Here is a 12452-nt window from a genome sequence, read left to right on the forward strand (position 1 = left end):
CTGAATGCAAGTTAACTTTTGTGTTGCCATGGAAACAGATGATAAAATGACAATAACTATTTCAGCAAATTCAGGGGTTAAGGAAGGTAATGGTTCACCAGGCTAACAAATCAGTAGAATACAATTGTTTCATGCAACCAGTCAAATATACTTTTAGTATTATGCTTTCCTTACCTTCATCATTGAAGAGCTATCAAAGGGAAGTAATACTGCATGTTTTCATTTTACCCACAGAATGATCACTTTAACATTTTAAAGTATTTTACAGATTTTTTTCTAATTTTATTTATAATGGTTTTTCCTATCAGTAAACTGATCTTCAAATGTAAAAAAGCATTGAGTATCTAAGTCTTATTGACAACTCCCTATCATGGTGTGAGTTTATAAAACTAAGGTTAGAAACTAGTCAAAAATCTCCAGCATCTGGTTGGTTAATTCTGATCATGGAATTTAAATTGACCAATGGCAATAAAGATTTGATCTTTAGCCTGCTAAATTTCTAAAATGGACTGTTCCATCATTCGATATGGGTAATACCATTTATTATTCAAAGGGGTGTTCACTGAAAATTTACTAACTGAATAGTGAACAGTGCAGACCAAGATCAGCATGCATGGATATGCAGGCAGATCTTGGTCTGCACTGGTCGCAAAGGCGGAATTACTTGCGGCCAGCAGGCTAAAGGGTAAGACACCTCTAAACCTAGTTTTACAACCATTGAACCTCGGAAATTTAACATTCTGCAGATAGAGTTAACAGAATTCCTGTGGGAATGAAAAATGGGATATTTTTCAAAAATAAATATTATGATATTTAACTGGTTGCATAATGTTATTGCTGTTGTTGTTGTTGTTTTTGTTGTTGTGTTGCTATTTCTTGTTTTAACTGACAGATTCAGTGCTTTCTTTCACCAAAGCTTAATATGTTAGATAGACATAATTATAGATATTCAGTCACATGTATAGTTTACTGAGAGAGACATTTATACTCCTTATCTCCCCTGATTGTTACTTTTCACTAATGTCTAAACCGGAACTACTTTCATCAGAAAATAATCCTACTTCTAAACTGTAAAGTTAAAATTATTCTCCTGTGAAGTCACACTAAAAGTAGAAATATACATTGTCATGAAGTTGATGAGGTCATGAGTTTAAACCCAGTTTTTTACATGAACAAAGCACACAGCAGGCATGGGCTTGCTTTTTGTCGCAAAAAAAAAGGGTCACATCACTCTTATTTCCTTGCTAAAATCAAGTTGGTATTAATTTGCAATTGAATGATATGCACACATTTTATATTTGCAAAACAAAAAAGTTGATAAGCTTGTTAATATAAACTTGTTATTCTGAAAGAAGGCTAATAGGATTTGTCACCAATTTGGTTTCATGCAAAATAATGAAATTTGATTTAATTATGCTTATAAGAAAAGAGGGTTTACAGTTTTCTTTATGCAGTCTGTCATCATCAGTTGGGCTGTTAATTAGGGTGACAGGGATGAGAAAGGGATTTTGTTTAGAATACCAAAGGGTGGAGAGTTTATCGGTAGATACAGTTTCTGCCTGGAGGGACTGGGTGGGTAGAGATCAGGATTGTAACAAAAAGATGAAGATGAAGAAATTTAGCAGTAGGACATTGTGGGCAATTCACTTAAGTATGATTACAAGGGTAGGGTCTAATCTGTTTGGGTTGGGACAGGAACTTTTAGTCTGGACTACCTGCACCTTAAAATGCTATAATAATATTGGTACTACTAGAAAACCTGGAAACCAGGCAAAGTGTTTCTTGTCCTAGTTTTGCATGAAGCCAAATTTGTTCTAGTTCATTAACTTGTTTTTGTCATCTGCTAACTTAATATTTGTTTCAGCTGTTGAAATTAGACAGTTCTATAGGTTTAAGGTGATGGTGTTGAATATAAATGAGCCGCGCCATGAGAAAACCAACATAGTGCATTTGCAACCAGCAATGGATCCAGACCAGCCTGCGCATCCGCGCAGTCTGGTCAGGATCCATGCTGTTAGCTAACAGTTTCTCTAATTGCAATAGGCTTTGAAAGCGAACAGCATGGATCTTGACCAGACTGCGCGGATGCGCAAGCTGGTCTCGATCCATGCTGGTCGCAAATGCACTATATTGGTTTTCTCATGGCGTGGCTCAAATTATGAAATGAAATTTGCTCTATTTCATTAAATGTTCCTGTCATTTTAATAGTTACACTATCTCAAACAAACGATGGGAGAAGTTGGTTGACGGTTTTGGTGTTTGGGGGGGGGGGGGGTTCTGCCTGTCTTCAATCGTGACCACACATAGGCATCAGACAGCAACACTGGTTGTGTTTTGTCACAGGAAACAGAAGTATTAGCAATTCAAGATTTTTCGATGTCTGAGTCAAATTATTATCTTGAACTGTAACTGTAAAATCAGAGAAAAATTATAGAGAAGCCTTCTTCTATTCTTAGACATTGAGATAATGATTGCAAAGTGGCAGGGACATAATTTCATTGATTTGCTACATTTTATCTTAGATAATGTTGTTTTAGTTTTACTTTTTTTCAGTTCATTTAAAAGCTTTGTGCATAATAATTTTGAAAATCTGCCTTATTTAATCATGCAAAGCCTGGTGAAATTATGTTTGTGTATCAGGTTTTGTTCTGTAAAATATATATTTGTTTCTAGATACTTGTCATCATGTTACTGGAATGAAACTGTTTTGATGTTTTGTGCACCCAGAATTGTACCAAATATATAGCAGGAAGTGTGTGAAATATCAATATTTGGCATACCAGGTCACATGACCTCTGATATTAGCCTCATGCTGCTCATATATATATATATTTAAATTCAGTGCAAAGTTATTATTACATTTAGTAAGATATTTAATGGAAACCCATAACAAACCAACAAGTTTTAATTTATTTCTCCAGTGCTCTACATTTCTTCCTAAACTTCCTGTTTATGTTCAAAGAAAACTTTTCTACTATTAACATAATTTTCACTTTCTTCAAGTCTTAAACTAGTACAGATTTTCTTCTCTTCGTTTCCTTCAATGGTTATTTTGTGAAATGTAATTATAATAGCTCTTGTAAGTTTTGAAAAACATTAAAGGAAAGTTTTAGAAATATAGATATAGGGTTAGTCATAACATTTAGTGGTCTAATGCCTCAGGTTTAAATTGAATGTTGCTAATATTAGTGAAGTCACATAGCATTAGACAGCATCAGGGTATGTTAGATATATTTTTTCTTATTTTGTTCTGTAAAATTACCTTTGAAAGTCAAAAAATTCTAAACAAAATTAATTAACTGGTTTAAAGTAATTTTAGTATGACTGCCAGTATTGAAAGCAATGTTGTATTTTACTGTTATTTTGAAAAATATGTTCTATTTAAGAATGTATCAATACTTTTTACTCATTATTATTCATAAGGACTATTTTACATGGATTTTAAGGTTAAGCAGATCTACGAAATAAAGCTCCAGATGTGCAAAATTTCATGCACATAATTGTTACAGAAAAGATACAGATACAACTAGACTTTTCTAGGCGGAAATCACTTTATGTATTTTAACAGATAAAATGCCCTATATATCGTTGGCCTCAGTCAGAAAGGACGTACCTGCAAAATACAAAAAAAAAAAAAGACACAGTTTGAAAAAAAGCAGTGTCAAAAAGAAATATTTGCAAAAACTATCTTAAAACCACACCATTCAGCTGCATAAATATGATATAAAAGAATTCCAAATAGCTTCATTTATTGCATTTTATTTTAACAAACACTCAACTATGTACTATGTAATAGAGAGGACTTCAATAAGCCTACTGGCTTCCAGTCCAATCCAAAATTTATGTATGTAACTTATTATACAAAATGTACATAAATAAAGTATTTTAAACCAACTATGTAACTTTTGTGCAAAATGGCGATTCATTGCAAATACGTCTTTTTCGCCCGTCGATGAAATTTATTTTACATCCTTTCCTCACATGACAATTTTTGACCTTTGCAATTGGCTAGTGTATCCGATATCTTCGCAAAAGATGCGGGAACACGTTACCTTTTCGAAAATGACTTAAACATTTTTTGGCGAAAATGCAGTTATGTCCTTTTCGACTGAGGCCGATGATATCATATTGCTCAGATTTGAAGTTCATGAATTAATGTTCAGATGGAGTAGCCGTAGGGGTCAAAAGCATGAAATTTTATGCTGCCAAAATAAGATGATTTCATAGTAGTGTTAAAAATTATTGAAGGCAGTTGATGTTGAGTAGATTTAGAAGAATCCATTTTAAATTATTTTGGATACATTTTTCAGCTGAGGACAGATTGAAAAGACTGACAAACGATTTGGCAGTGACTGAAAACAAACTCAAGAATGCGACAAAAGACTTGAAGAACATCGGTGACTCGGCGCTCACCGAGAAGGAAGAACAGAAACAAAATATTCGTCAAAAAATGACGAGGAAAATGAGACATGTATGTAAAATTCAGATTTGATAAGATAAGTTTAGACGTTCTCCCATAAAAGCTCTCTTATGGAAAACAAATTTGTTCAAAACATTTTTTACTTTTCCTGCATTGAGTGTAGCTTTGCAGTTCTCAGATATTTTTATTTTGCTCGTGCAATGTTAAGAAAGTAGACAACATTATATGTTGTACTGATTACAGACCCATTGTTTTATTATTGTGCATTGTATGTTTGTTTATAAAGGTGAATGAAATGAAGGACAGTGCCACACAGATCGAAGAGGAATTAGAAAAGACGAAAACGTCCATGCATAAACACAAGATGGACCTTGCTAGAATGAAAGATCAGATTAGCCGGATGGACAACACAGATCCTAATTACGTAAGTGTAGAATCTTGATGTCATTTGCCAACGTAGAATTTGTATAGAAAGTATAGAAAGCAACCACTAGAGAGAGCAGTAACAACCACTATAGAGAGGTATCAATCTCTATCTCTATAGTGTTAAGAGATGTGGAGAGATATCAGCCACAAAATAAAAACTACTATAGAGAGAGATAGCAACCAGTAAAGAGTTAGAAACCTCTATATAGAGAGAGTTAGCAACCACTGTAGAGAGATGCCAACCACTTTAGAAAGATACCTACCTCTATATAGAAATTGCTACCAGAGGTAGCAACCAATATAGAGATAGCAACCACTAAAAAGTGATAGTATAAACTCTATAGTGAGATTGTAACCTCCATAGAGAGAAAGCAGTCACTATAGAGAGATAGTATCTCTTTAGATACACAGGGGTTTCATTAAGGGCCAGGAGATTGGGATTTCCCCCAGGTATAGTGGTCAAAAACTACAATTTTTCTTCCTGTAGGAAGCAAATTAAGTTCTATTTTAGAGGACCCTCATGACCCCTCCACGGTGGGGAAACCAAGAATGCAACGTCATCAAAACCCAGCGCAAATGAGCTGACCACACACAAATTTACGTCGATTCAGGTCAGAAAAGTCTTGTAACTTTTTTATTACCGCAGTTTTCGACTCGAGATAAAGAGCACCGTACCCGGCCTGGAGTATACTATTCTGCGGTAGTGTTCCATGTTGTGCGTTTAGCTTGGTTATTGCTCGAAAACGCGAACAGTTGGCAAAGAGGGTATGAGCTGTACCACACTTTTGTCTAAAAAAGTGAGTTTTGATCGTATTTTCGTAAATTGAGGACAGATTTGACGCTCATTTAATGTCAGTGACGAGCATAATAGTCAATCATTGTTTTATTCTGCTATTTTCAAGGAAATCTGACGATATTTTATTCAAAACAAACGACATTATTAAAATGAGAACATCCACACTGACGACTTTGTTGGAGAACATCCACACTCTTGATTACAATTATTGCAGTTGTGCTTCCTAAAAGCTATGTCTTAGGCAGTCAAGCTACGTTGTTCAACAACAAATGTCGTTGGGAAATTAATTTTGGTAAATCAACATTTACTTCCAGTCGTTTATTAACCCGGTAAGTCACATACTGTATGCGGAGCTTAAATTTGTTCACAAAATGATTGTAAATACTAAACAGGTAGCCAATAATTAGAAAAATAAATCTTCTCATTTCATTTAAATAATTTTGGCACCAATTACATATGCGAGATAACAAAGTATATGTAAATTTCTTTTGCCAAACCACAAACCTATACTTTTAAAAACACCCTTACTATTTTCCTGGCTGAACTACTATTAATGAACAATATGGCTCAAGCTCGATAAAATAGTTTGAAATTATTAAGATCTGCTACTATAAAAAGGTGTCCGCAACTCGTAAATTTATTAATACAGTTGTAACAATATTTAATGTTTGAAATTATTTTTTGTCCAATAGCATTGCAGTACATTTCAAATTATGGGAAATTTATTTTAATAAATCAGCATTTGATTGAAGTGCGATATTAGGGGCTAAGCTTCAGCCAGAAAACCTGCTCTGCGGGATCACTTAAGACAGTCACAGCGGAGAGAGAAAACCAAGGATGTGAGGAGTGTGGAAAGGTGTATAAATACTGACGAAAGTTGAACGCGTCACATGAAAATCTTTCCCGTATGTTGCCTAAGGTAGCTCTACAAGTTCTGATCCATTTGTTTTTCTTCACTGATTTAAAATTCGATTAAACTCCGATTTTTTCCAAATTATAGAATAAACTTGCAACTTTTGGCAAATGGAAATTGATAGTGTCATGTGATTTTTTCTGCTTAACAAAATGTTTTTACCTTAAGTAACTTTTTGTAATATGTGCCTATAGGAAATCATCTTTTCAAAAGTAAATTGTCCCCAATGAAGCTTTTAATGAATCTTCTCAGTCGAAAATATAAGCTACGGTCTTACGTGTGCCTTTATTTTAGTTTATACTGAATTCAGTTTAGGTCGATTGTGAAGGAAGTTCTACAACTTATATTATTCACTCTCGATCCCTCATTCCTGATAGGATCAATCTCCAGGAGGGTATGAGAGAAGAGGTCAGTTTCCCTTTTAATGCTGAGCGCCAAGTAAGGAAGCTACTGATACCATTTTTCACGTCTTTGGTATGACGCGGCCGGGGATCGAACCCACAACCTCGCGCGCTCGAAGCGGACGCTCTACCACTAGGCTATAGACGTTGCCTTTATTTTAAGAGATCAGCGTATTTCATGCTGATTTAAAGACACTATTTAGAACTATTTAATGTTCGAACAATTTTAATATCACGTTTTATCTTTAGAAATATAATATTGTTGTCATGGGATTGCCATTCAATAAATGAATTTCGGTTCCGTATGCAGAACCCAGGCTTTAGTCTACGCAGTGATAATACATTGTATGCCTTTCTGCTGGTTTATCGAATGTGCATAATCACCTTAAGTGATAATGCCCTTTTATGTATAAGGTTGGATTGTATTTGATATTTGAAAGAGACTTCCATTTGCTGAAATAAGATTTAAAATATCTTAGTTATAATATTTAGTAAAAGTACTAACTATCCGTGTTTTATGCACTTTGGGGTGGATATAGTTATAAACAAAATAACAATACAATTTGCTTTGAAACTTTGTTTACAGGACTTTTATGCAAATTTGTCTTGTTATCTTAAAATATTTTTTTTTCCTAAGATGCAACCAATCTGAACACCGTGTCCTTATGCCACACTATACACAGAGATTAATGTTAGCCTAACATGTGCTCAGCCATTGCCATATGATTAGGCAGATCTATTTTAACTGGTCTAGACTCGAGGTAAATGGTTAGAACTGCTGATTGTATGTATAGACGACACTGGTTGTTGAACAACATAGCTTGACTGCCTAAGACATAGCTTTTAGGAAGCATAACTGCAATAATGGTAATTAAGAGTGTGAATGTTCTCCAACAAAGTCGTCAGTGTGGATGTTCTCATTTTAATAATGTTGTTTGTTTTGAATAAAATATCGTCAGATATCCTTGTAAATAGCAAAATAAAACAGTGGTTGACTATTATGCTCATCACTGATATTAAATGAGCGTCAAATCTGTCCTCATTTCACGAAAATACGATCAAAACTCACTTTCTTAAACAAAAGTGTGGTACAGCTCATACCCTCTTTGCCAACTGTTCGCGTTTTCGAGCAAAAACCAAGCTATACGTACAACATGGAACACTACCGCAGAATAATATACTCCAGGCCGGGTACGGTGCTCTTTATCTCGAGTCGAAAGCTGCAGTAATAAAAAAGTTACAAGACTTTTCTTACCTGAATCGACGTAAATTTGTGTGTGGCCAGCTCATTTGAGCTGCTTTTTGATGACGTTGCATTCTTGGTTTCCCCACCGTGCCCTCTCTACTTTGCAACACCTTCGACTTGAAGAAAATCCTATAGATAGATAGTGAGCATTATAGAAAGGTAGCAACCTGTATAGAGAGATAACAACCACTATAAAGAGATTGTAACCACTATAAAAAGATTGTAACCGCTTTAAAGAGATTGTAACCACTATATAGAGAGATTGTAACCACTATAAAGAGATTGTAACCACTATAAAGAGATTGAAACCACTATAAAGAGATTGTAACCACTATTGTGCATTTAGATGTGGAAGAATGAAATATGTTTAATGCGGATGATGTTGCCATACAAAGGGGAATTATCTTAGAATTTGGTCTAGTAGTAAATTTTATTGGAACTGTCAAATATTTGCTTCCAAGAAAACACAAGATTAGTGCTTAATGGTATGTGGGACATTGTTCAGCATGCAGTGGGGTTGGGGAGGGAGGGTTGAATTTCTTGAATGTAAGGTTGACACTTTATCCACTACTGCTGTCTTTAAGGGTTTAAGTATACTGTAGAGAAATCTTTGTCAAATTTCAGTGAACTTAGGTAAAATGACTGAAAAATCTTTGATTAATGATTTTTTCATTCATTCATGTGTATTACACACCCACTGTTATATGTATCTGTTACAGAGACGGGTGTATGCAGATATGGTTGACAAAGAACAACAGATCAATGAGAGTAACCAAATGTACGGACAGTTACAAGAACAGCTTGAACTGATGTTGGATACCGTTGCCAAGGAAACAAATGACATCAAAAAACTAGAACAGCAACTTAATGAAGGTTAGAGATGATCAGTTTTACATACTGAACTATTTAACTTAAATAAAAAGATAGGGCCCTGTGAGGGAAAATAAAATATGCTTATTCTACACACTAGTGTACCAATTGGTCTTAGTAACCTTGCAAATAAAAAAGTAACAAGCATGTTTATAGCTATACCAGTTCAGCATACTCATAAAAATGGAGAAGTATACATTTAAAAAACAATATTTACCCATCGTTGGTATTCCTGTTAATATTTTATAGTACCTTAAGAGAATTAAAATACCATATAGGTGATGGTCAGTATAGAAAAGCCAATTTTGCCCTAGAGAGTGAACATGCTAATTTACTAAATTAATGTACAACAGGAAATTTTGTAATCATGTACTGAATTCAACAAAAAAAATTCTATTTTGTCTGCAGATACTTTAGAAACAAATGAATCTCTGCGAGAAGAACTTGATGAGATTGTTGGAGGTCTACAGACATACCTGGCTCAGGTACAAACAAAGGCTGCAAAGAAGGAGAAAGAATTTGATCAACTTTTAAAAGAAAACGAAGCGATATCTGACAGATGCCGAAAGTTGGAGAATGAACTTAGTGTGGTCGATCAAGAGGCGAATAGCTTAAGAGACCTGGAAAGGGTGAGTTCTGATTGTTTAAAGAAGAAATTTAACAGGATAGGAATGGAGAGATAATGTAGTTTTTTGCCAGGGCTCCGGAAATTTGCCGGTTTGTCGGTTTTGGACCGATTTTTGACTTTTCAGACCGATTCGTGAAGTGAAAAAAACAAAAAATATCTGTCCCGTAAAAATGGAGAAAAGTATAAATTTCGGTCTGAAATCTCAATACACGATCACCTGCCAAGCAGGAAATTGTTGGTCGCACCCTCAGATAATTAATAAACGTGTCAAACGGTCTGATTGTCACCTTGGTAATCGGTCCGTAATTAGCACGTGACACAACAGTGCTCGCGCGGCACATCCTTTATTGTTTGCAGGCAGCCGACTGCAATGTATTAAACATTTTGACTGGTTTCCAAATGCTTCTGACTGGATCCAAATGCTTTTGACGGGGACCCACTTCTTTTATTTAGAATCCGACGGATTGTTTTATTTCAAGAGGCTGTATGAAGACGGGTAAAAGAAACAAATGGTCATTGCATTTAATGAGACATCACACGGAAAACCGATATAAATAATGTTTATAATTAGATCTACTTGATTTGTAAAATTTACATGATTCATTTGGGACTCCAGTTGAAACAAGTACAGAAAATCGTCTTTGCAACCCGACTGTACAACAACAAAAAATGGACTGGCAAACCCGAATGATAAAAAAAACCGGAATGGCGCTTTTTATCAAATCGGTCTTTAAAAAAAAAAACGTTTCAACATGAAATTTTGTGTACATCAGAAGAGAACATATAAACTTTATAAAATGTAGTTGCTTATTGAAGTACAACGCCAGTGAAATGAAATATCTGTGGCTAACCCACGTGACCTTTTGATACTATACACACGGGAAATTCGACCTCAGCGTTCACATAACGAACACATTCGGAACGCGGCAGAGTATTCTAAAAATACTGAGGATGTTTGGCAGAGACTATGTGTCGAGTAAATCACTTCGACGCATTGTATTTTATAAAATTCCGTCAAATAATGAGGAAACATCACAAAGTATCTGCCGTGTATATGGTACCAAAGTCACGTGCGTTGGCTTTTAGACTAGTTAGGTACATGGTGTCAAGAAAACAATGCCTCAGCAAGTTTATCCTTGCAAGTATTTTCTCAGAGAAAACATCGAAATTTAAACAATGTAACGATCACATATAACACTGAATAACTGTTTTCATTGTATGATAACTCGCGGTGACCGGTAAATCATTTTTAATGCATGACATGTACATATTTTTTTACTCTGTCACGTTTTACAAATATGGTATATCTGGTAATACGGTGGGTGGGGTAGCGCCGATGTTGTGATTTTCGTTTCAGTCCAATTGAGTTCTCAAAGTTTCCGGAGCCCTGTTTTTGGCCATTTAGAAATTGAAGACTTGGTAGCTCAGAGTAGTTTGAGGGACTTAGTGAGGACAAATGCTGTTTTATTCATAACCAGAACCTCTAAATACTGTGTAATTATTTAATTTCTGTGGCACAGAATTTCAGGGTTTAAACCATAATGGCTATTTCTCAGGGAAAATGAAAGTGGATTTTTCAGTTTTTGAAGGTAAAAGGAATAGAAATTTGTTTGTTGGGATTTTCGGATTGAATCAATCACAAAATACACAGGCATTAATACACTAAAAATATTTATGATGTCAAAAATAATTCGAAAATAGTATTTTAAATATTTTTGATCGATAAGTTGATGTGACTAGTTTACAGGTATAAATAATTATTTTCATGATATATCACATTTTCTCTTTCAGAGATATATGGAGATGGAACAGTCTTTCCGACAACAGGAAGACCGGAACCGAGAAATGGAGGAACAGATTCACCGGAGTCAGAGGCAAGACCTGAACACCCAGGACAAGCTGGAAAATCGTGAACTGGAGAATGCATCTCTGAAAAAGGCGCTTAAAGATCTCGAACAAAAAGCTAAGGTAATTCCATTTTTTTTTTTCGGAAAGTAATGAGTTTTTTAAAGTTTTGTAGAGTTTGGTTTGCAGTGATTCTGATGTGCATTAGATATGTTTTGTTTCGTTTTGTGTTTAATTTCACTTCATTTTAGGGACTGTAGATTATTAAAACTTTATTTAAAAAAAAATAATTTTTTAATTTGTCTTAACTGAACTTCTACCTTAAATTTGCTAAATCAGTGAAAATGAATCAGAAATGTGCACTTTTTTGACAAACAAATTGGTAACCTGTTACCTATAGGAAAACAGGTCATTGCCATTTTGATATATAAAGGTAAAAAAATGAAAAAACAAATTTGTTTATTTGGAAAATTTTGACAGCTGAAAAATTTTTAGTTTTGCTTTTGTAAACATTGCAGTGTGTTATTTTTCATTTTTCTACATGTGTTATAAATGTGTTATGTAAATGTTTGTCTATGTTGTATGTTTATGTGTATGTCTGTATGTAGGATCCAGATTTCATACAAAAACATTGGAGCCATAGCTCAAGTCAGAGCTCCGATCCTTCAAATGTTTTCACGCTGTCCAAGGTATTTAACATATAGCCAAAAATATGCTTCAAGATGTACATAAACACGCTGCATTAATACACAATATAATTTTATTTCCATGACAAAATTACTATTAAAGTATGTTTTTAACATTTTTTAAAGACATTAGTTGTAATCACCTAAACATCTTAATGTAGGGATAAGGCAAGTTTTTTTCATATCATAATGTCTTCAGAATCCTGATGGATTCATTGATT

At 34.5% G+C, this 12452-nt stretch overlaps 1 protein-coding gene across 11 annotated transcripts in view; it reads left to right on the forward strand.

Moving 5' to 3' along the window:
* The window catches only part of LOC123528858 (centriolin-like), a 145101-nt gene that overhangs the window by 27635 nt on the left and 105014 nt on the right, over positions 1-12452 (forward strand). For 9 of the 11 annotated variants that reach the window (XM_053525539.1, XM_053525538.1, XM_053525542.1 and 6 more), the window contains exons 9-14: positions 66-86; positions 4311-4471; positions 4707-4844; positions 8922-9075; positions 9481-9701; positions 11492-11668. In XM_053525539.1, the coding sequence (XP_053381514.1) occupies positions 66-86; positions 4311-4471; positions 4707-4844; positions 8922-9075; positions 9481-9701; positions 11492-11668 (872 nt within the window). The remainder of the gene's footprint in view (positions 1-65; positions 87-4310; positions 4472-4706; positions 4845-8921; positions 9076-9480; positions 9702-11491; positions 11669-12452) is intronic. The other 2 variants (XM_053525540.1, XM_053525549.1) reach the window with 1 other exon arrangement.

This window comes from Mercenaria mercenaria, chromosome 15 (assembly GCF_021730395.1).
Source record: "Mercenaria mercenaria strain notata chromosome 15, MADL_Memer_1, whole genome shotgun sequence".
In the NCBI taxonomy this organism is placed as follows: Eukaryota; Metazoa; Mollusca; class Bivalvia; order Venerida; family Veneridae; genus Mercenaria; species Mercenaria mercenaria.